This window comes from Pogoniulus pusillus, chromosome 11, assembly GCF_015220805.1.
Source record: "Pogoniulus pusillus isolate bPogPus1 chromosome 11, bPogPus1.pri, whole genome shotgun sequence".
NCBI classification, from domain to species: Eukaryota; Metazoa; Chordata; class Aves; order Piciformes; family Lybiidae; genus Pogoniulus; species Pogoniulus pusillus.
Window position 1 is genome coordinate 7,350,382 of NC_087274.1, and position 24,512 is coordinate 7,374,893.

A 24,512-nucleotide genomic window follows, 5' to 3' on the forward strand; every position below is an offset into this window, starting at 1 on the left:
GAGGGCATTGCAGACACTGCTCACTCTTTTTCTTTCTCCTGGGGTGTGTGTTTGTATCAAATTCTAAATGTTGGGCTCTAAAGAACAAAGAGGAGAACAGAGAAAGGCAGTCTCATGGAAGACTAAAGAGAGCTGTCCACAAGCTGATCCATCAGCTCTTCATTTGTAGGAAAACATTTTTCTCTTCCGCTCAAGTGAGGATTTGCCTGATTTAGTAAGTCCTTTTATATTGCCAGAAGACAGAGAAGTCACCATTTGAAGACTGTAACTTCTGCTGCTCCTACAAATATGTGTATTGCTCAGGGAAGCCAGATGTCATCTTCTAACTGTCATTGCTAGAGCAGCCTCAACAGCCACTGGTAAAAGCAAAAAGAAGAAAAGCTGATTGTGGTTGTATGCACAGGAATAAATGAAGATAAATGCAGCCTTGTGCCTTCATTTTAATCTGTTACTGAACTCTTTCATGTTTTCATCAAAGAGAGCTGCAGCTACTGCCTTAGCCTCGTCACAAACCCAGTGACTCTGTGAACATTGACCCAGGCTTCCCTTTTTGTCTGTGACTCTTTATTGGCTTTCCCTGAAAATTGTAACCCTTTAGCTACACCAAAGTAAACATTCTGGAGAAAGAAATGTTTGGCTGGCACTTGAAATTGTTTAACTAACAAACAGTAGGAGTTTTTCATGTGGCAACCTATTTCAGAACTTACTCTTGCTTAGTAATCCATCCAGGAAGCTGAAGTATTTGCATGTCAGTTCTGTGTCCACTTAGGCCTGAGGAAATTTAGACTGTTCAGAAGCCATATGGAGGCTCAAAACGATTCACAAATCCTCTGAATAATATTAAGCACTCCACAATTCATTTGGCAGAATCCTCTCCTGGTAAATGACAATGCAGATGACACCAAGCTAGGAGCAGGTGTGGATCTGTTGGAGGGTAGGAGAGCCCTGCAGAGGGACCTTGACAGGCTGGATGGGTGGGCAGAGGCCAATGGGATGAGGCTGAACAAGGCCAAGTGCAGGGTTCTACACTCTGGCTGCAACAACCCCAAGCTGCACTACAGGCTGGGGACAGAGTGGCTGGAGAGCAGCTAGGCAGAAAGGGACCTGGGGGTACTTGTAGGTAGTAGCTGAACATGAGCCTGCAGTGTGCCCAGGTGGCCAAGAGAGCCAATGGCATCCTGGCCTGCATCAGGAACAGTGAGGCCAGTAGGACAAGGGAGGTTATTCTTCTCCTGTACTCAGCACTGGTCAAGCCACACCTTGAGTACTATATCCAGGTCTGGGTTCCTCAATTCAAAAGAGATGTTGAGATGTTGAATACTGAGAGAGATGTTGAACTGTTGAGATGTTGAATACTCATCTTGAATACTGTGTTCAGTTTTGAGCTCCCCAGTATAAGAGGGATGGGGATCTGCAGAGAGGGTCCAGTGGAGGGCTACAAGGATGATTAGGGAACTGGAGGGCACTACCTTATGAGGAGGGGCTGAGGGACCTGGGGCTGTTTAGTCTGGAGAAGAGAAGACTTAGAGAAGATTTGATAAATGTTTGTAAGCATCTGAAGGCTGCCAGGAGGAGGAGGGACAGGCTCTGCTTACTTGCTCCCTGTGATAAGGAGCAATGAGTGTAAGTTGCAGCAAAAGAGGTTCCACCTCAACACAAGGGGGAACTTCTTTACTATAAGTGTCACAGAGCACTGGCACAGGCTCCCCAGAGAAGTTGTGGAGTCTCCTTCCTTGGAGACTTTCAAGGCCTGTCTGGATGTGTTCCTCTGTGATCTGTCCTGCTCTGGCAGGGAGGTTGGACTCGATGATCTCCTTGGGTCCCTTCCAACCCCTAATAACCTGTAAGCCTGTGATGTTGGAACGTGTCCGGAGAAGGGCAATGAAGCTGGTGAGGGTCCTGGAGCACAGCCCTGTGAGGAGAGGCTGAGGGAGCTGGGGGTGTGCAGCCTGGAGAAGGGGAGGCTCAGGGCAGACCTCATTGCTGTCTACAACTACCTGAAGGGAGGCTGGAGCCAGGTGGGATTGGGCTCTTCTGCCAAGCAACCAGCAACAGAACAAGGGGACACAGCCTCAAGCTGTGCCAGGGGAGGTCTAGGCTGGATGTTAGGAGGAAGTTGTTGCCAGAGAGAGTGATTGGCATTGGAATGGGCTGCCCAGGGAGGTGGTGGAGTCACTGTCCCTGGAGGTGTTGAAGAAAAGACTTGATGAGGCACTTAGTGCCATGGTCTGGTTGATTGGTCAGGGCTGGGTGCTAGGTTGGCCTGGATGATCTATGAGTTCTTTTCCAACCTGATTGATTCTATGATTCTATGAAAAGAGTTTGTTTTGCCTGTGTGTTATGGTGGTGAAGTAAGGGGAAATGAGCATGGCCAAATTTCAGGCTCATGCAGAAGCTGTGTTGTCACTGATTGCACTTTTGCTCTCTTAAAGGCTATTTGTGTTTGTACATGGAGAAAGATGAGCTGCTGGGGACCACACTTATCCTTGCCTGGGTGCCAAACTCCCGCATTCAGAGGCAGGATGAAGAAGCTCTGCGCTACATCACTCCTGAGAGCTCCCCTGTCCGTAAAGCTGCCCGCAAGCGTGGCCGCCACTCTCAGGGTTTCGGCATTGTCCGGCCAGCTTCCCCCTCCGAGCAGAGAGGAGCAATGGTCCTGAAGGGAGAAGACATCTTGACTCTGTCTCAACTTGTAAAAGATGTGGCGTACGTCAGCTGCCCCTCTTCGGAAGGGGAGAAGCTCTCGCAGTGCTGCCCCGCGGCCGACGGCAGCCGCCGGTCCCCCCAGCCTGCCCGCAGCGACTCAGGAATCCTATCGACAGTCAGCTCTCAGGAGGAGCAGAACAGGTCGGAGCTGTCGGTGGAGGGGATGGAGGAGAGTCTGGACTGCAGGCCAGAGCCAGGGGAGGACGAGGGCTCCTTGGAGCTGTCTGCTGATGACGTGAGCAGGGACAGCACTTTTGACTCTGATTCTGATGCCTTCTCTTCCCCCTTCTGCCTCTCTCCCATTAGTGAAGCCCTCGGGAAAAGCAGTAGTTCTGTGTTTCTGGATAATGAAAGCAGGTAAGTGCACTCCTTTCTCCAGTTTCTGGGTGAATAGGAGGGGTCCTGGATGCTGAGTTTGGAGATGCTAAAGAGAACTGAAAAGCATGAAAGCTTGTAGTAACAGGATGAGATGGAATGGACTGAAACTTGAGGAGGAAAGATTTAGAGTGGATATTAGGAAGAAATTCTTTACAGTGAAGGTAGTGAGATACTGGAAGAGGCTGCCCAGAGAGGTCATGAATATCCCTTCCCTGGAGGCCTTGAAGGCCAGGCTGGATGAGGCCTTGAGCAGCCTGTTCTAGTGGAAGGAGTCCCTGGCAATGCCAGGGGGGATGGAACTAGGTGACCTTTAAGGTCGCTTTCAACCCCAGCATGCTATGAATCCATGAATCAGCGTGTCACTGAGCTGAATATCCTGTCTTACTTCAGGCACCTGTATAATTTACAGGAAATTGTTTGCCAGCCAATCCTGCTTCTGCTCAGTGAATCCTGGCCCCAAACATTTAGAGCTGTGTAGGTAAAGTCTTACAGGTGAACTGTCTTGAGCCCTGAAAGCAGCATTACTAAATGAAAAAGGTCTTTTGTGGGGCTGATTTGCTCTGCTGAGGAGATGCACTAGTTACTTCTCATGGAGAGCCACATCAAAGTGTCTGCCTGGCTTCTTCTACGTCGTGGGTGCCTCTCTGCAAGGCACTGTGTTGACATGAAAGCTGCATGTATGAGCTTGTGTTGCTGATGTTCAGTACATGGCCCCCACTTAAGGCATACAAATATTCATTCTCGCGTCTCTAAGCTGGGTGTTTCAGTCAGCTCTGCTGTATCTAGATGTCAACATTTCCCACTGGCATCTGCAGTAAACCCTGCACAGGGGAAAGAGGGCACCTTGGCAAAGGGATCATGAGGAGGGGGTGCTTCCTGCTGTGTGCTTTGTGCAGCATGTTGCTCGTTCCAGGTCGGGGAGGGTCGATGTGTTGCGTTCACAAAGGTCTGGCTGCCTCTAAAGATATAGCTCAGCTCTGAAGCCAGCCCTGAAACTGAAAAATGAACTCTCCTCTGTGGGTGTCAGCAGTGTACAGACTGCATTAGGGCTTGACATTTGAAGAGATTTTGCCTCTTTATGGGCTGATCTCAAGCCCAGTGAATGCCAGTAAAGGTTTACGAAGGAACTATTCTAATTGATTCAACTCTCTGGATATTTGAAAACACTTCAGTGCAGTGATCTCAGCCTTTGTATCAGCTCTGCTTTTGGTCTGTGTTCTAGCAGTATGCTTCTAATTAACTGTCAGCCCACAGGGTTTTCTGGGCTTGATCTTTGCAGTAGCTAGGTGGGCAGTGCTTTGAGCAATACCTCAGCACAGCTGTCCCATCCCATCCTGTCCCACCACATCTCTCCTCCTGCCACAAGGGACTGTTGCAAAGCAGACACAGGGTGCCCAAGGCCACACAGAATCACAGCATGTTAGAGGCTGGAAAGGACCTCAAAAGATCTTCCAATCCAGCCCCCCTGCCAGAGCAAGACCACCTAGAGTAGGCCACAGAGGAACTTGTCCAGGCATGTTTTGAATGTCTCCAGAGAAGGAGCCTCCACAGCCTCTCTGGGCAGCCTGCTTCAGGGTTCTGTCACCCTCACAGTGAAAAAGCTTTTCCTGTGTTCATGTGCTTGCACTCATTGCTCTTTGTCCTATCATTGGACATCACTGAGAAGAACCTGGCTCTGTCCTCCTGACACTCACCCTTTACATACTGATAAACACGAATGAGGTCACCTCTCAATCTCATCTTCTCCAAGCTAAAGAGCCCCAGCTCCCTCAGCCATTCCTCAGAAGAATGGGCCTTTGCTTTTCTTATCGTGTTGAACCACATCAGCTTGACAATGACCTTTCCAGCTCTCTACATACAATGCCTGGCAGTCTTTTCTGACGAGTCCTCCCAGGAATACAGAAGACCAGAAGGTACATAAATGTCACAAAACACATCTTGAGAATATTTTAGAGAGGAGCCTTTGGAATGATTGAATATCATTCCTAATGACTGACTCTATTGCTTCTAGGCTTTCTGCCCCTTCCAGGCTGCTTTCTGCCCCTTCCAGGCTGCTTTCTGCCCCCTTCACACTGCATTCTGCCCCTTCCAGGCTGCTTTCTGCCCCTTCCAGGCTGCTTTCTGCCCCTTCCAGGCTGCTTTCTGCCCCTTTCAGGCTGCATTCTGCCCCTTTCACGCTGCTTTCTGCCCCTTTCAGACTGCTTTCTGCCCCCGTTCTAGCGCTGCTCAAGGGTTCAGACTTTCAGGGCACTCACTTTCAGAGAATGTCATATTGCCTTAGAAACTTCTGGGCCTTGACTTAAAAAACCAGAAAACCCCCAAATCCACTGCCACCAAAGCCTCTGCTGATTGAAGATCCTTAATTGCTGTTTTCCTTGAAGCAGCACTGACGATCAGTGTGTTTGCCCTGTCTCTCACTCTGGAAACAATAGTGATGTTTTGGGGATTTGTGTGGGGTTTGGGTTTGGTTTTTAAAGCATTCTTTAAAAAAAAAAAAAAGACCATAATTCATGAAACATTTCTGAGCTCCAGCAGTTAAGATTCTTAAAGGACAAACGTTGCTGCCTTTCAGTCTGTGTGGGGAAGCTGTGGCTGCAGCTGTGGCCCAGGTCACCCACACACCCTGGTCGTTATCTGCACTTCCCGTGGTTAAGGACGCGTTCAGAACAGGGTCCTAAGCGCTGAAGGCTGATCTCAGCCCAGGGAAGTCCAAATCCTTAGCCTGTGCCACAAGGCCGTGTGCTGCCCTTAGTGTGCAGACGGCAGCGAGAGAGAAGCAGAAGGGTGCTGGCATGGGGCATGGCAAGGGGGCAAGCAGCGTTGCGGTTTCGCTGCTTTGCAATGCTCTGAGCTGCTGACAGCGTTAGGGAAGGAAGGAAGGAAGCAAACAGAGCTTGCTGCATCTTCCCAGCCTTGCCTGCGCCTTCCTGCGGCGTGTCCCTTGCAGCGTGGCTCGGGCGAGCCCTCTGCCGGCTTTTCCTCTCGGCTGCTGAGCTCCAACAGCTCCTGGCTTTGCAAACACTCCTCCTGGGCTGGTAGGCTTTTCTTTTCTTTATTTAACTCCTCTGGCACCGATCTGAAAGCCTCATGCACATGTGACACTCATGATTAATAAAACAGACTTTTCATTGTTTGGGATTTGAGACTTGAGAAGCTTTTGTCCAGTGTGTCCGTTTTTAGTGCCAATTTATTCTTTCCCCATAGAGCCTCTTTGCTTGATATCTGCAGGATCTTGCAAAGTGCTTGAGTCAGAGGCTCTTCATAGAGCACTTGGCAAAAGTCTCATCAAAAATCACTTTCTTATCTCCTTGTTCATCCCAGCAGTTTTGAGGAGCAGCTGATGCTGTTTCAGAAGTCACTACAAGCATGAGAACAGCTTCCTTGGTTCTTAAATCTGGTTGTGTTTTTTTGGTTTTTTTTCTTCTCTGCTGGCTGCTTCCCATCTGAGGCAGAATTGGAGTGTGAACAAAGTTTGTGCTGCTGGCAGATTGTCTCTTTTCCCTCCCTACCCTCCGGTCACCTCCTCCTCCTCCCTGCAAAGAGGAGCAAATGTTTCTGGTTATTTCCCTCTGCGCTGGGTAGCAGTTGTCAAGAGAACTCTGCTTTCTCCCGGGCTTATTTCAGAAGCTGAAGCAAAGCATCACACATATTGCAATTAGATATCACCAGAAGTGGAAAAATGTGACTGTGGAAGTATTGCATACAGACTTGGGTCAGATGAGATCAGGGGCTCAGGAAGTTGCTTGCCAAATATCCATATGACCAGGAGTCACAAGTCCCGTGTGCCTCTTGGACCATCCTTTTGAGAAGGTGGGAGCCAACACTGGCATACTGCTGCATGCAGAGTAGGGACAAGGAGGGAGAAAGGAGGTGGGCTTGGGAAGTGGATGAGTTACAGAAAGAATCAGTCATTTGAAGTCAACAACTCGCCTGGTAGAACATAAGGAAATAAAAACTTGGCCATTGTTTTTTGGATTGTTTTCCTCTTTGCTTCTCAGTTTGAGAGGCTGCCAGGGATCCCATGCAGCGATCGATGCTTTGCTCCCAGTTAGACAATTCCTCTGGCTGGGAGCTAAGGGAGTGTCCCATCACCAGTGTACACACTCTTGCCTCTCTCTTTAGATGAGCCTGGCACTTTGTCTGCATAGTGCAATCATTGCTTGTGGAAAGGTGGCTTTGCTCCCTTGGGTTGTGTGTCCTGGTTAGCTCTGGGGGAGCCCCCGTTCTGCTCCTGGTACGTGGTTGCTGCAGGGAGGTTGCTTGTATGGGGAATGCTTGTGTTGACAGGGGCTTTGTCACGGGCTGCATTTCTGTAGGAAAGGAGGGATACTGGATATAGAAGTGTTCCATTCTGTCCCCTCTCTCCCTTGTCACCCTTGTTTGCTGCCTGTGAGGAAACATTTGCTTTGCAGTCTGAAGGGCAGTAATTCAGGACAAGTGTACTCTATGCCCAGCTTTGGCTTTATGCCCCCTTGCTAAATTACTCAGCTTCCATTTTCCCCATCAGCAAAGTGAAACTAAAAGCCTTTTGTTACATCCTGGAGACCAAATAGCATCTGACACCTATATAATGTCTTTCAACCCATGCTTCTGAAGTTATTTTAACTGACCATGACATCAGATCTATACCAATCGGTTGCAGAAGCACTTAGTGCTCTGTAAGTGGGGTTGTTGGGGGTGGTTTGGGCCATGCCAGAGCAATTCCTGGTTAACAGGAGCATTCCCTAGCAATGGTGGCGGGAGTGCTAAAGGCTTTTCACTTCAGCAACAAGCTGCAGCTGCTGTTCCCTGATGAACACTGTATCAAAATACAGTGAAGAGGACAACTAAATGCCAGCATTGATTCCTTCATTAGTTTCAGGTTCAGACGTTGGTTGATTCAGTCAGAATTTGGACTGAGAAGCTTTGGTGGTGGAATTGTATGTGTGGAGCTTGGGGCAACATCCGTCCAGAGGCCAGAGCTCTGTGAACAGTCCTGCAGGTGATTCAACAGCTGCCAGCTCATGCTTCCACATCACTTGCCTTAAAGGTCAAGCAGAAGTGATGTGACCAGTGTGGTTGTGGATATCAATGCGAGAAGGAAACATCTTTCCTAAGAAGGTGATCATTTTAGCAGCCAGTAATAACAGCAATGAAACATTTCCATAGTGGTGCTACACAATGGTACCATTCTGGAGCCCCCAGCACAAGAAGGACATTGAACTGTTGGAGCCAGTCCTGAGGAGGCCACGAAGATGCTCAAGAGGGCTGGAGCACCTCTCCTATGAGGACAGGCTACAAGAGTTGAGGCTTTTCAGCTTAGAGAAGAGAAGGCTTCGAGGAGACCTTGTAGTGGCCTTCCAGTATCTGAAGGGGGTCTACAGAAAGGCTGGAGAGGGACTATTTACAAGGTCTTGTAATGACAGGACAAAGGGTAATGGGTTTAAAACTGGCAGAGGGGAGATTCAAACTAGATGTTAGGAAGCGGTTCTTTGCAGTAAGACTGGTGAGACACTGGCACAGGTTGCCCAGGGACATTGTGGATCACAGAATCACAGAATGTGATCAAAGATTCACCACCTCCTTGGAGGTGTCCAGGGCCAGGTTGGATGAGGCCTTGAACAACCTGTTCTAGTGGGAGGTGTCCCTGCCTATGGCAGGGGCTTGGAAGTGGATGATCTTTGAGGTCCCTTCCAACCTAAACCATTCTGTGATTCTCACCTTCTTCAGCAGATGTGAACACGCAGGACTATGAGAGGTGGCCTAGGCAAAGAAGACAACACAAAGGAGAGCTCCTCTGGTGTGACAGTTGATGCAATTTTTACAGTGGTGTTGCACATCCTGTTGTTAAGCCTCTTCCCAGGGAGCTAATCAGTAAATTGCCATCTCACGAGGGAGCGGAGGCGCAGCGTTACGGAGGGTGGCCGCAGCTGTGGGAGCACAGAGGGTTGCATCATGTTGTTTTGGCAGCTCACCTGAAAGGCTTTGGGCTGTTCAGGCCTCTGAAGAATAAACAGGAGGCAAAATTATAGGGGAAATGAGCTGAAATTAGTGCGAACTGGCAGGAGCTCTGGAGTCATCAGGAGGTTGGGAATTCGTTGCTGTTGTAACAGAAGTGATTATCATCTTAGAACCAGGAGAACTTGGCACAGGCTTCCAAATCTCCTGTATCCTCTTGAAGCATCTTGTGTCATGCTAACCCACGTTTGATGATGTCATCCATGAGGATGAGTGCACAGGGTGCCTCACTGCTTCTGGTGCAGGCTCCAGTTCCCCAAGACCTTGCCTAAACTGCTGTGATTTATGATGTAAGATGCTGAAACAGTTCCATTTGCACCCAAACCAATACCCCAAAAGAAAAACAAAACCAGAAACATCCCCAAATCCTCCTTCCATCAGAAGGACAGTCCTTTTTCCCTTCTCTTTGACTCGTGGGGTGGCAGGACTTGGAAGTGGTTAGTGCAGAGCTGGGTGCCGGGAAGAGGAGCCAGCCTTTGCTGTCTGCCATCAGTGATGCTGTGTGATCAGTTGTTAGTTGTCACCAGCTGCAGTGCTGAGGAGGTTGGACAGATCCAAGAGCCTGTGGAGGCACATGGCTGGATCTTGCTTTAGATAAATATTTGAGCAGCACAACATTAATTACAGTGGGTCTGATTTTTCCCTCTGTCGGTTCACTGCCACGTTGCTGTGGAAGAAAAGGTTAACTGAAGACCAGGGGTTGCAGCTAGCAGGAGGACGAGGCTTTTTATTGGGAGCTTTGGGGGGACGGATAAAAAGATGATGATGGGAGCAGGGGATGATGCTCCAGGGAGAGACCCCTATGGTGGGGGGAATGGAGAGGAACCACCTCACCCTCCGGGTTTATGGTGAGTTGGAGATTTGCTATCAGGACGGGGGGAGCTCTAAACTCCCGCTTCGGACTCTGCGTCCGCGGAAAAGGGCCTCGGGGCCAGGCTGGGATGGTGACCGTAGTCGCAGCCGTGACCGTGGCCGTGGGGCCGAGCCGGGCGGTATGCGCGGCGTGGCCGCCAGGGGGCGGGCTCGACCCAGCGGCGCTCCCGGTGCCCGGCCCGGCCCTGCCGCCCCCAACGTCGGGCGCTCCCCGCCCGGCCCCGCAGCCGCGGCCCCCCAGGGCCGGCCTGTTTCGGTCCTGCAGTCCCCCAGCCTCGATATACCCCACCCTGCCCTGCCGCCCCGCCAGCAGTATCTGTGGGATACTGTTGGTAGCACTGTCCCCCGGCCCGGCATGCCCAGCCGAGCGGCCGTTCGCGCCGCGGCTGCTAGCGCCTGGCCCCCGGCTGCTCCCCCAGCCCTACTCCGGCCCGGCAGAGCCGCTTGGGAGAGCGTCTGGCCGGCGATACTGCGCTGCAGCCCTCTCCGTGCATCCCAACGGAGGGGCTGGGATTCAGTCCCCATGTCCTTCGCTTGTAGAATTGCGATGAAAAAGATTTATTGAGCGAAAATGACCGCGTTGGGCTTGTCCTGGGGCATTTCCCGGGTGGGCAGCGGGGCGGGGAGGGGGTCTGGCCATCCCAGCCCCAGCAGCGGAGGTTTGCTGCGGGAGGCATGGCAATAAAATGAGCCTTTTCCCAGGGCTGTCTTACATTTCTTCTGTTATTTATACGATCGTAACGCCCAGAAACCCGACTCGAGAGTGGAGATATATGGTGCTGGCAGGTATCCACAGCTTTGTGAGGGAAGAATCGCCTTAACTGGATCAAAATAAAGAGCACGGCCCCTCGAAGAAGTGCAACAGTATATGCAAATAAATCTGCACAGCCTCTTGTCTTCTTGGCTCGGTCCTCACAATTATAACAGCATTAAGCATTTACAATAACTCTGAAACATGCTTTTAGCTAGCTCTCCTTCCCCCCCCCCCCCCCCCCTCCTGCTCTCCCTTTTCTGCTCCTTGAAGAAAGCTCTTCCCTGGGGAAATCCTCTCATTGTATTGTGGAAATGGGGAAATTCTCTCTGGGTGGTGTTGGCTCTGCTAATACTGGGTCAGCAGCAGCGCAGAGTCCAGGGAGTTGGTTAACTTCATCTTGTCAGTAAAAAGTCCCCCTGAAATTCCCAGTTCATTGCTTACAGCCAAGAATATAAGAACAAAGGTAATCTTCAGGGCTTTCAAGGGACCAGGGTTTTGAAGGCTTGATTGTAATTAGCATAATTAGTGTGGAATTTTATTTTTGCTTGGGTAGAACTGAAAGAGGAAAAAAAAAGGGGGAGGTGGGAGGGGGGAGGGAGAGGGGGGCAAAATAATCCACTGATTTTTAAATATAAAATAAACACTGGTAAGAAAGGTCCCCTTTTCCAGTCTGGAATAGGCTGGAAAGCAAACATTCTTTTTCAGGCTTTGCTGAGAAATCACTTTTTCCATCTAAGGAATTATTTTTTTTAAGTGTTGTGTTTCGATTGATTTATTAATGAGCTAAAGCCTAGGCAGGAGGTGCCCTTTCTCTGTATGGATTGTAAAAAATCTGTCATTCAGCTTTTGGAACATTTTCCTTCCTTAAAAAGAAGGCAACATTTGCATCATTGAGCAGCATAGGCTCGGCTCTAAATGATTTGTTGTGTTTGGCTTCTTGGGAGCTGTGTGTATTTTATTCATAAGCATCAAACTGCTAATTCTCCTGTTGCTACCTCGCTGCAACAAGAAGTCACAGAGCAAAACCTTGCTTGGGTTTTACCAAAGGAGCCTACACCTGCCTGGAAGCCTCATCCATGAAAAGCAGCTTGCTTGTCTTTCAACCATAGGTCTATGTGTATCACACTGTAGACTTTGACTGAAAGAGATTAAACCACACATTAATTCACTACATACAGCTGACTGTTTTTTTTCCCCTTCACATTTACAGATAAAATAATTAACTGATGAATTCTGTGTTGATTTCCTTTTCCTTGTGGGTAAATTCACAGCAGTTAGGGGGGAAACCTTTTGGAGGTGAGCAGGGCTGGGTTTTGTAATGCCCCCTCTAAAAATCTCTTGGCTTCCCTTCAGCCCATGAGGACTTGGAGGAGCGATGAGGAGCAACAAAGCCCCCAGTGTAGCAAGGCTTCTTGCTCAGCTGCCACCCTCCTCAGCAAGCCCTGAAGGTGGGCAGTACCCCGTAGCAGAGCTGGGTCATCTCAGGGTGCAGGCAGCCAGCACCATGGCAGAGGTAGAGGTAGGTCATCAAAGCAGGTTGGCTCTTGGCTGCCAAGATTTAGGATGCTGAACTGGTGGCAGAAGCAGGTGAAGCGGTGGCAGAAGTGATGAGCCAGTGGTAGAGGTGTACTTGGCATGTCCTGCCTGCCCTGGCTGGATGCGTGTGCTCTGGGAAGGCAGGCAGGGCGCTTTAAAAGCAGGTTGCAGTAGCCTCGTAAAGCACAACAAATTGTTTTGATCTTTATTTCTCAAGGACAAACCAATTATGCCTCTCAGAAGGCAAAGCTGCATAATCTGGCTTCCATGAGTCCCTCCTTTCCTTGTGTTAAAATGTTTGGTGCCTCCAGAGTTGATGTTAATCCCGAGCCCCATCCCTGATCATGAACTTGATGTTACAGCCCAAGGTCGGAGGGTGGATGTAGAAGTTGCTGCCCTCCTGCAGCCCGTGTAGGTGGCTGGGAACCACCAAACACCTTCCGCTCTTCTCCTGCACGGGGTGGGGGAGGGAGGGAAGCCGACTCTTTTAAGAGGTAAACATCTTGTTCTTTGGATATTGTTAATACCATTAACAGTATGGAGAGTAACAACAACAACAGGCTGACTTTTAGAAGCTCTATTGAATCTGTTTCCTGGTGCTGGGCATGAAAAGATACAATTATTCTTTATAACCTTTTATTTTCCCTTTACGGCAAGCTAAGCAAAGCAAGTTCGTCAGAGGCAGAGTGCTCCTAATTTGGTCTCCAGTGACCTCTGCAGCCGTGATTGGCAGTCCAGTGTCGGGAAGGAACTTGTGCCTGTGAGATAGAAATGAGCAGAACAAATGCCGTAGGACAGCTTGGGCTCCCTGGAGGACTCAGGCTAAAAAAGGTGAAAGAAGTGCAATTACAGGAGGTTTTCAGCACAGAAAGTTAATTAGCTACTAAATAGCATTTAGTGCAGTTCAGCGTCGGGAAATTCATGTTTTGAAAGCAAACAGATCAATGGAAAGCTGCTGGTGGAACCAGCTTTTGGAAAGTCCATGCTGGCATTCCTGTACTTTGTACTGTAATGTCCTGGGCTGTTTTTCCCAGGTTTCCCCAGCAGGCAGGAAGAATTGTTAGGTTTGTTTCCACACCTTTGCAGATGTGTAGATACACTTCCACGAGAGGGTGGTTTGGCATTTTGGCTCAGAGGTTCTGCCTCGGTTTCCCTCCAAGCCACCGAACACCTCTTTTCCCTGCTCGCCAAGGTCACTGCCACTCGTTTCTGTTTGGGCTCTCTTGAGGCAAAGGAGCTTCAAGTTCCAAATATTTTCAGCCCAAGGGTGGATTTAACACAATTCCTAACCTAGTTACTCCTCTACCTTGATCAGATGAGAGGAGCCAGTGCAGGTTTCGCCATCAGCATCTGTCCCTGCATGGCTGTGCTCCTGTGCTGAAGGTGATGCCATCCCACAGGGGTCCTGCCACTCCTGCCCTGCCACATGGCACAGAACCAGCAGAAGTATTTTGACAAATGGTTTTGGGTTTTTCTGTTCTTCATCCCAAATTGCCAATCTGTTTTCTTTTGCACATCTTTTATAGGCTGCTGAAGTCAGCACGTTTCACCACTCATTATGTATGTAGAGTGTCAAGGACACCTTTTTTAATCAGAACAATAGATTTGGGTTCCAGCTGCCCAGTATTGCCTCACTTTGTGCAGCCACTACACTGAATTTTCGGGTGTTTCAGGGTAGCTTTGAACTTTTATTGATGGATTACTTGTTTGAAGTGATCTGTCTTAGACATCTCAGGCAGCTGATGCTGCCATGAGCTATTTCACCTTGCTGGAAAGAAGAGGAACCTAAAAGGTCAGTGCCTGTGGGGAATAGTGGAAAACCAGAGAAATGCTAACCCCTGGGGAGGAAAAGGGGCATGTAATTCCCATTACATGGATGCTCATACATTATGATGATACTTATTGTCTATAAATGATGTTTCAGCAGCCAGCCTGCAGGAATAGCTCAAGCTGTAGGGAAAGCTGTCATTAGCCAAAGAGTGATTCAGTGCAGTGGTGATGGAGAGCCAACCAAGGAGGGTTTGGCTCTGGCAAGAGGCTCTCTGGGAACCGGGTGGTGCACACTGACAGCTTAGTGAACTGCCACATCATGGCTGTAATCTTCAGCCCCCTTTCCCTCTTATAATTACATTTGTCACATCATGTTGTAAAATGAGTTATTAGGTCTTTGCTGGTGAAAGAGGCTTCCCATGTGATTGTTGCAGGTCTCTGCCCTGGTTCTGCAACAGAAATAATCCTTGGGTTTATCTCTCTTTATGCTGTAGGTGTGTACCAATGGTAGGTTATGTTCCATCACTGCATGTCCAAAGTCTTGTTTGCAGGATATCTGTCCCTGTGTGAGAGAGTTCCCACGTGGAGGGAGGAGGATGTGGCTGCCTTATACAGTCACTTGCTTTCTTAGGGGCTACAAAAACTCCAGGAATGCAGATATGGTTGATTGCTGGAGTTGATTGTTGAGTGGAGAACATCCATCACCCCTATTCCTGCTCACCAGCAGGAATGAGATGTGTTTTGAGACAAAAGAGTAATGGGACTTCAGCAAGGGGGGAAGGCTTAAGTGGAATCGTGACTATGTCCATGGATTTCCTGCCTCAGGTTTTGCTAATCCTCCTTATTTTTTTTTCCCTGTCCCTTTTATTCCCGTGGACCATTGCACTTGTTCTCTTGTTTTGCTGAGCAGTGCTGTACACAAGCTGGTGCTCTGTTTTTCCTGGATCCCACAACCCAAAGTCTCTCTGGAATGTTCCTCCAGCTATTTGCCTTGCAGGGCTTCGTCTCGCTGTTTTTGCAGGGCGCTCTGGTATAAATTCCTCATCTAATAGATAGAATAGTCTGGCAAGTAATAAATTCTTTCCTTGCATCTGTGTATCTTGTGTCCCCCAAATCCACAGCACCAGCATTCAGCACACTGCTTGTGGATATTTGTGTGGAAAATGGTCTCAGGATTAAAGTGATTTTTAAAAAGGAGTCCAACAGATTAGAATCTTTTCAGTATTTTCTTTTCTTTCAATCATCAGGTACAGGAAAAAGTAATTTTAAACACAGGGAGGTTTTTTTCTCCCCTTGAATTCCACAGTGACCAAGTATGCCCCCATGTATGAGGTGGGACTCCCTCTGCATCTGCACTGTAGATGAATGTACGTGTTCATGGCCCTCTCTGAAGGGCTTGAAGTGCACAGATGTCTCTTTCAGATTTCATCTCCTACATCAGTGAAATCATTGGAATTTCCCTGGCTGCACACTCTGAGGCACTGTGCTTACACTCACTGGCATTTTTTTCCTCTCCAGGAAGGGTCACTCCACTTGCACACATTGCATCAGACTGCATCCCTCTGTGCTGGATGTGTGTGCAAGCTTGCAACTGATGGCTAAAAGGGAGCTGTAAATGTTTGTCTTGAAGAAGTGTTTCCAGAAAGTATAACATTGCCAGCACATTTGTGGCTGAGCTCTCTAGACTCTGAAGTTTTGGGTAGCTGCTGGTGTGTCTGACACAGATTTTGATTATGGAGCAGAAGGAGCTGCAGCTGGCGCTTGCACTTGGTGCTGAGGAGCTGCAGCAGGGCGAGAGAAGTAACCCTTCCCCTCTACTCTGCACCAGTGAGACCACACCTGGAGTGCTGCATCCAGTTCTGGAGCCCCTATTACAAGAGAGATATGGATGTGCTGGAAGATGTCCAGAGAAGGGCCATGAGGATGCTCAGAGGGCTGGAACTGCTCTGCTATGAGGACAGACTGAGAGAGTTGGGGCTGTTCAGTCTAGAGAAGAGGAGGCTCCCAGGTGACCTTCTTGTGGCCTTCCAGTATCTGAAGGGGGCCTACAAAAATGCTGGGGAGGGACTTTTTAGGCTATCAGGGAGTGACAGGACTGGGTGGAATGGAGCAAAGCTGGAGATGGGGAGATTCAGGCTGGATGTGAGGAGGAAGTTGTTGAGCATCAGAGTGGTGAGAGCCTGGAATGGGTTGCCCAGGGAGGTGGTTGAGGCCCCATCCCTGGAGGTGTTTAAGGCCAGGCTGAATGAGGCTCTGGACAGCCTGATCTAGTGCAAGGTGTCCCTGCCCGTGGCAGGGGGGTTGGAACTAGGTGATCTTTGTGGTCCTTTCCAGCCTTGACTGATTCTACGATTCCCAGTGAGGCCACCTGGCTCTGCTGAAGACTGTCCTGCAGTTGTCTGTCTGCCACTGGTCAAGTGAGATGATATTCTTGAGGAATGAGCCCACTGGCCTGCATTAAGGTGACTGCAGGGCAGTGATCCTCTCAGCCAATCCATCTTCCAGCCCTCTGTCATACTGAGCAGTTCATCTCTGCAAGAGGCTTTAGAGAGTTGGTTGCCGCTGCTTAGTCTTTGAGCTGGTTTGAGTCATCTCCTCCAGGAAAATCCTGTGCAACCAGCTGTGGCTGTTATGAAGTGTTGCTCCATAAATACCAGCTGCTTACAGCAAGCAGTCCAGCACAAGTGTCTCCTACAAGGACTCCTGATACTTTTGCATTAACAGGTTGTCTTTGGTTGGAAGAGACCTTCAAGATCATCTAGCCCAACCTTCAACCCAGAGACTGAATGTTTTAGAAGCTGTTACATCTTGCAGCCTTATCAGAAAGCTGCATGTTCCACATGGGAAAATTCCCAGGGTGCAGGGAGTGGCATGGGACTGGAAGTGTCCCTGGGGACTGGAATTATCTCAGTAAACTGGAAGTTTAACCTAGGAAAAACTGCTGTCATTGGTGGTGAGACACTGGAACAGGTTGCACAGGGAGGTGGTGGAAACCCCATCCTTGGATGTTTTTAAGGCCAGGCTGAGCAACCTGATCTAGTGGAAGGTGTCCCATGGCAGGGGGGTTGGAACTAGATGATCCTTGAGGTCTCTTCCAACCCTGACAATTCTGTGATTCTGTGAGTTTGGGTATGTGAAGTGATCCCTGCTCCCATGGTGACAATGCCATGTCCCTTCTCCCAGGCAAGCAGCAACAGAACAAGAGGACACAGTCTCAAGTTGTGCCAGGGGAGGTCTAGGCTGGATGTTAGGAGGAAGTTGTTGCCAGAGAGAGTGATTGGCATTGGAATGGGGTGCCCAGGGAGGTGGTGGAGTCACCGTCCCTGGAAGTGTTGAAGCCAAGCCTGGATGAGGCACTTGGTGCCATGGTCTAGTTGATTGGACAGGGCTGGGTTCTAGGTTGGCCTGGATAATCTTGGAGGTCTCTTCTAACCTGGTTGATTCTGTGATTCTATGTCACTTCTAAGACCTCAACCTCCTAGGAGCTTGAGGGCAAGTTTTGCTCTGATGCTTTCTCTCTGAAAAACAGAGCAGCAGAACTTCACAAGCAGGGGAGCGAGGCCACTCTTGGCTGCAAATAAACCAGGCTTGGCCTCATCTACATAATGCTGCAGAAGTAGGGAAGGAGATTTATTCCCCATGCGTGTGGGCAGTGAGGGTTTTGGGTCACACCTTTGAACCAGGCGGCTCGCAGGGGAGACTACACCCACAGCTAACTGGGATGTCCGAAGACCTGTCCATTGGAATGCAGTGACCTGAACCGTGGGTAGATGCTGCAAATAAGTCTCTTCCCCGTGGAAGAGGCACTGCAGGCAGGCTCAGAGAGCATACTGATGTGGTGGTGCTGCAGATGCATGCTGAGTGTGTGATTTTCAGCGTTCAGTGCCTACATTGTTAGATAAGCGGATTAGAAAACATTGCATAAAGTGGCATTGCAGGGGGCTGGCTTTATACCTGCTCCTGCCCTTGTTCTGCAAACCCTGATTTCACAGCAGAACCCATTCAGGGCTTGTGCTGAGATTGTTCATGTCTATTGGCCTTTTGAAGAACCAAGGGGTCACAGTTGCAGCCTGGAAAAGAGGAGGCTCAGAGGTGATCTCATTGCTGCCTACAACTACCTGAAGGGAAGCTGTAGCCAGGTGGGGTTGGTCTCTTCTCCCAGGCAGCCAGCAACAGAACAAGGGGACACAGTCTCATGTTGTGCCAGGGGAGGTAGAGGCTGGATGTTAGGAAGAAGTTCTCTTAGAGATAAATAAATATCTGGGGCATGGCCAGCTCCTTGCATACTGGATGCTGGTTGGGTTCACTTTCTGCTTTATCATAGAATCAACCAGGTTGGAAGAGACCTCCAAGATCATCCAGTCCACCCTAGCACCCAGCCCTTTAGGTGGGTTTAAGAGCTCATGTGTGATTTCCTGCTCCTTAACTCACCAAAATTTCAAGTTTACAAGTGGAAACCATTTGTCTGAAGTTCATACCCATAAATCATCTCTCCTATGAGGACAGGGTACAAGAGTTGGGGCTCTTCAGCCTGGAGAAGAGAAGGCTTCAAGGAGACCTTGGAGTGGCCTTCCAGGATCTGAAGGGAGTCTACAGGAAGGCTGGGGAGGGACTATTGACAAGGTCTTGTAATGACAGGATGAGGAGGAATGGGTTTAAAGTGGCAGAGGGGAGATTTAACCTGGATGTTAGGAAGAAGTTCTTTCCAGTGAGGGTGGTGAGACCCTGGCACAGGTTGCCCAGGGAGGTTGTGGAGCACAGAATCACCCAATGTGATCTTTGATCACATTGGGTGATTCTGTGCTCCACAACCTCCCTGGAGGTGTTCAAGCCCAGGTTGGATGAGGCCTGTTCTAGTGGGAGGTGTCCCTTCCTATGGTGGGGGGTCAGAACTGGATGATCTTTGGGATCCCTTCCAACCTAAACCATTCTATGATTCTATGAAATCCAGATCCACTTGCAAAAAGGCACAATGAGAAACTTGAGTTGAGAGGAAATATCTATGGATGTTACTGAGGGAATTTGTTAGATAAGCTCCTGATCATGAGCAAGCAGTGTGCCCAGGTGGCAAAGAAGGCAAATGGCATCCTGGCTTGCATTAGCAATGCTCCAGCCAGCAGGAGTAGGGAGGTGATTGTCCTCTTGTGCTCTGCTCTGGTGAGGCCACACCTTGAGTACTGTGTTCAGTTCAGGGCACCTCATTACAAGAGGGATGTGAAGGTGCTGGAGCCAGTGCAGAGGAAGGCAACAGAGTTGGTGGAGGGCCTGGAGAATAAATCTGATGAGGAGCAACTGAAGGAGTTGGGGCTGGTTAGTTTGAAAAAGAGGAGGCTGAGGGGAGACCTCGTTGCTGTCTACACCTACCTGAAAGGAGGTTGTGGAGAAGTTGGTGCTGGTCTCTTCTCACAGGTTATTTGTGATAGAAGAAGAGGGAATGGGCTCAAGCTGCCACTGGGTGGGGTTAGACTGGATATGAGGAAAACTTTTTTCCCAGCAAGAGTGGTCAGGCATTGGAATGAGCTGCTCAGGGAGGTGGGGGAGTCACCAACCCTGGATGTGTTTAGAAGTTGTTTGGATGTGGTGCTTGGGGATATGGTTTAGGGTGAACCATGCAGAGTGGGGCTATCAGTTGGACTTGGTGGTCCTGAAGGGCTTTTCCAACCTGAGTGTTTCTGTGATTCTGTGACTGCAGCTGTCAGAATGTGCTTGCTCCTCCTGTTCCTGGCTGGGCTTGGAGCAGCTGCACAAAGGGGTCACTTGAGCTGTGGGCCAAGTCTCTTCCTCGGGAAGTCATTCACTGAGTGCTGCCAAAGCAGCCTGAGGAGCACCAGGAGTTCTTCAACTACATTTTTTCAGTGGCCAAAGTTTTACCATCCAAAGGGATCATCAGTCCCAAGGCATAATGGTTTGAAGGGCTCTGTGGTGTGGGCTGGAGAGCCAGCAAGTGCCTGCTGTACTGGTGGGATTCCCAAACTGGTTCTTGTGCTGCACCAAGGATCAGGAGACAGGCTGTTCCTTGGAGGAGCCTGAGCTATTCCCACGCTGGGCTTCTTCTCCCTAGTTCAGGCACAGACCAAACCCAGGATCATTTGGGTGGATTAAATAAAAATTAGGGAATTACATTTCAGTGATTGAGTCTCTTATGTGAGCTGTCAGTTATTGACTCCTCAGCCCTGCAGTGAATTCCAATTTCAGAGCTGATAAAAGGTTTTAGTGTGGAGTGTCTGTGGGCATTGCCTTTGGCTGATGTCCTGGGGGGGCTTTGTCCTCTTGTCTGCAGGGACACGTGTGACAATCGCATGACCTGCTCCACCAGCTCTCCCTCCAGCCTCGACACCAGTGCCCAGTTCCAGGAGAACAATGGGCAAACACAGGGCACCAGATGGGATGAACAGCAGAAAGTCTTTGCCCTGGAGCAGGTCTGTGGTGTCTTTAGAGTGGACCTGGGACAAATGCGATCCCTTCGCCTCTTCTTCAGGTAAGGTCTTACTGTGTGTGCTATGAGTGTGTGTTCTGGATCAGTGCACACTGGGCTCTGCAGGCAGATGGCATCTACAGTCCCCCTTGGAATTCTTTCCCTTATGGTTGTCTCTAGGACAGCAAGTGTCAGCCTTCCCCAGAACAACCTCTGAATTACATTTTTAGGGCCTGAAGGACTTTTGTACCTAGTAAGGCAAAAGCTGCTTTTAGCTGTCTTACCAAAAGTGTTTCAGATAACCTGGGAGTGTGGAAGGCATCTCTTCATCTATAGAATCACAGAATCATTAAGGTTGGAAAAGATCTTTAAGACCATCAGGTCCAACCATAACCAAACTCCCATGACCACTAGACTATGTCCTGAAGCACCACATCTCCTTGAACACCTCTGTGGTACCTTCTCCCTTGCCTGCCCCTCCCCAGGACATCTCTGGGTTCCTGCTGCTCTTAGCTTCTTCAATTATCTTTCAAGTGATTACAAAATGTATTTAAAACATTTTTACTCCCTCTTTTTGCTGTCATTCCCTGCTTCTTTAGACACTCTGTGTGTAACCAAGTCTACTCATTTGCCTAGGCAGCTGACTTTATGCACTGCCTTAGCATTGCTGGGGCAGACTTCTGGGGGTTTTGTATCCAGGGAAAACCAAATTGAATTCCTTCATGTGATGAAAGGGTAAAAGAATGTCATCATCAGGTGTGAGTGGAGCTTCTGGGGAAAATGCTCACTATGGCCTTGTCCTAGAATCATAGAATATCTCAAGCTGTAAGGATCTTCAAGCCCCAGAGCTGAAAAATTACTTCTGTGCCCTGTTTTAAGAAGCAACTCAGTGTTACATTCCTTTGTGATTTACTTTCTGCTCTCTCTCATCTGACATTTCCCCTTCCCACTCAACCCTTCTTTATCCTGATGGCTGTCCTCATTGTTTTGTCCCACAGTGATGAGGCATGCACCTGTGGGCAGTTGGTTGTTGCAAGCAGGGAGAGTCAGTACAAGATCTTCCATTTTCACCACGGTGGCCTGGATAAACTGTCTGAGGTGTTTCAGCAGTGGAAGTACTGCACAGAGACCCATCTCAAGGACCAGGTACTTGAGCAAGGTTCATGGGCAAAGAGGGGTTTCCCAGCAGATATTTCATGCTTAGGTTTTGAGCTAGAGGAGTGTGGTGGTGAAATGAATCAGACAGTCATAGAATCTTAGAATTGTAGAATCATAGAACCACAGAATCTTAGAATCACAGAATCATAGAACCATAGAATCTTAGAATGATAGAAACACAGAATCACAGAATCATAGAACCACTGAATCTTAGAATCACAGAATCATAGAACCATAGAATCTTAGAATCATAGAAACACAGACTCACAGAATCATAGAACCATAGAAACTTAGAATCACAGAATCATAGAATCTTGGAATCATAGAAACACAGAATCACAGAATCATAGAACCACAGAATCAGAGAATCATAGAACCACTGAATCTTAGAATCACAGGATCATAGAACCATAGAATCTTAGAATCAAAGAAAAACAGAATCACAGAGTCTTAGAATCATAGAAACACAGACTCACAGAATCATAGAACCATAAAAGAATCATAGAAACATAGAATCACAGAATCATAGAATGGTCTGGGTCAGAAGTGACCTTCAAAAGTCATTTAGTTCAACCTCTCCCCTCCTTACAGTAAGCAGGGACATGCTCAACTAGATGAGGTTACCCAGAGCCCTGTCGAGTCTCACCTTGAGTATCTCCAGGGATGGGACTTCAGTCACCTCCCTAGCAGCCTGTTCCAGTGCTCCACCACCTTCGTGGTAAAGCACTTCTGAGTGGACATCACCAATCAGGCAGGAAGCTACAACACATTGGCTGTTATTTAAGATGCAACTGCAAGTCAGACCTGAAGTCTCACTTGGACTTGAATATCCCCATCCATTCCTGCTCTGCCTGTGGAATAGAGGGGAACGTAATCCAGGAGACTTGCTTAGCTGGTTGTTCTCATAGCCCAGACAGGTCAGCAGTGTGCTTTAGGCAGGGAAGGTGGCTGAGAAATCTGCAGTGGTAGGTCTGAAATTCTGTCAGAGCCCTTTCATCCATTTTGTGAAGCCTAGCACATCGCTCTGCAAAATGTTTTGACAAGGCACGGTGCCATATTCTGTTCAATCTACATACAAATGTGATAAGAGCTCTTTAATTATCTGTTTAAGATACTGTATGTGCTTATTAGAAACAGTGATTTTTAAATTTCCATCCTTTCCCACAGAGCCCCCCTGCTGCTTTTCTTATTATGGTCGCATGGGCTCACTTTTTGCATTGAGCAACCTTTGATTTTTAAATTAAATGTCAGCTGCAGTCTTGCACTGGGATCGTGAGTGCCCTTAGAGAGCCTGGCAGTGCAGTTCCCTGCTTGCCTAACAGCAATCCCTTTGTATATGGCCAATCATATGTAATTTATTGCAGGCATTCCTGGCAGGGTGAAGTTTTGCTGTAAGTAGCATTAATTCAGTTTCAGGTCAGGGATAAGACTGGGGGAGGAATGGAAACGATTCTCTCTTTTTTTTATTTCAAGATGAAGCTGTTTGGTGGTACTCAAGATTTTTAATTATTCTAATCACCCTTCCTGTTGTAATGGTTGGAATTTGGGGGAGGGAGGGAGGAGGGGAACCCTAACCCTTCCCGAGTGCAGCGTCTCCATACTTCATCCTACACCAACCACGCTAAAAGGTTTTTTCCTGCTCTGAAAAACCACTGAGTTTCTACTGCTCTCCCTGGCTCCTGCCTCCAGCTTTTGGTTTTATTTCCCCTGGTTCAGCAGCTCGCCGATGAGAAGACTTGCATGCAGTTCTCCATCCGCCGCCCCAAGCTGCCCTCCTCAGAAACCCACCCGGAGGAGAACACCTACAAGCGTCTTGATGTGTCTGCCTGGCTCCATCACCTGAACGAGTCTGGACAGGTGGAAGAGGAGTACAAGCTGCAGAAGGTGAGAGGAGAGCAGCAGCTGTTGCTGCTGCTGCTGCTGGTTTGATCCTTTCTCTCCTGTGCCCCGGCGGAAGCTGCGAGGCTTTGCTTTCCTGCTAGGGGCAAGGACTGAGCACCTGGGTGCGTAAAGACGGGCACAGAGAGCTTGGGTGGAGGTCCTGCAGATGAGTCTAGCAAAGCATCTCCCTGACCCTGGAGCAGGAGCACTCCAGCTTCTGCTGCCAGCCAGAGTTAGCAAAGCAAAGCGTCCGCTGCTCGACGTGTTCACAAAATGCAGTGTGAAGGAATCAAAGAGAGGAAAATGGAGCTTACTGCATGAAAACATGCAGGAGAGCACTGGGTGCAGGTCCTGAGAGAGAAGTTTGCAGTGAAATGCAGTGTCCCCGGCACCGAGGATTAAGCCGTGACATGAGAACGACACGTTAATCATAGAGCCTCTCCAGGGGGGGTTATTGACATTGAAATGAGCCCGATTTGTGTCTCGTCTGGGAATAGAAGGCCAGCACTTTCCCTCTAAACATGTGCAAATTGCAGGAGCTTGAATCAAGGCGTCACTTGTCAGCGAGGAACTGCAAAGCCACCGGAGCACAGCAGCGGGCAGCTTCGTGTCGCTGTTCTGGGCAGTGTTAGAACTGTGCCAGTCGTAACTTTTGCTCCTTCTTCCAGGCCATTTTCTTTGGTGGGATTGATGTTTCCATCCGTGGGGAGGTGTGGCCCTTCTTGCTGCACTACTACAGCTATGAGTCCACCTCGGAAGAGAGGGAGGCACTGAGACTGCAGAAGAGGAAGGAATACTTCGAGATTCAGGAGAAAAGGTAAGGGACCAGCTTCATCCTCTTCCGTTCGTCTCTCCTCATGCCTGACATCACAGGAATGCTGATGGTGGTAAATGAAGTCTCTGCATCTTGTGCTGCAGGAGAAGCCAGTTGGAATAGAGAGATGAGAGGGATGGTGAAGGAGGTGTGTCAGGCACAGCAGAGCTCCTAAGGGTCTGCAGCTAGGAGCTCAATTACCTTACTCGTGGTCTTCAAAGATGCTCATC

The 24,512-nt window shown here is 49.0% G+C and overlaps 1 protein-coding gene across 5 annotated transcripts in view; it reads left to right on the forward strand.

Moving 5' to 3' along the window:
* The window catches only part of TBC1D16 (TBC1 domain family member 16), a 42,248-nt gene that overhangs the window by 8,290 nt on the left and 9,446 nt on the right, over positions 1-24,512 (forward strand). For 4 of the 5 annotated variants that reach the window (XM_064150744.1, XM_064150742.1, XM_064150747.1 and 1 more), the window contains exons 3-7: positions 2,433-3,063; positions 20,295-20,492; positions 21,428-21,575; positions 23,304-23,471; positions 24,137-24,285. In XM_064150744.1, the coding sequence (XP_064006814.1) occupies positions 2,433-3,063; positions 20,295-20,492; positions 21,428-21,575; positions 23,304-23,471; positions 24,137-24,285 (1,294 nt within the window). The remainder of the gene's footprint in view (positions 1-2,432; positions 3,064-20,294; positions 20,493-21,427; positions 21,576-23,303; positions 23,472-24,136; positions 24,286-24,512) is intronic. The other variant, XM_064150746.1, reaches the window with a different exon arrangement.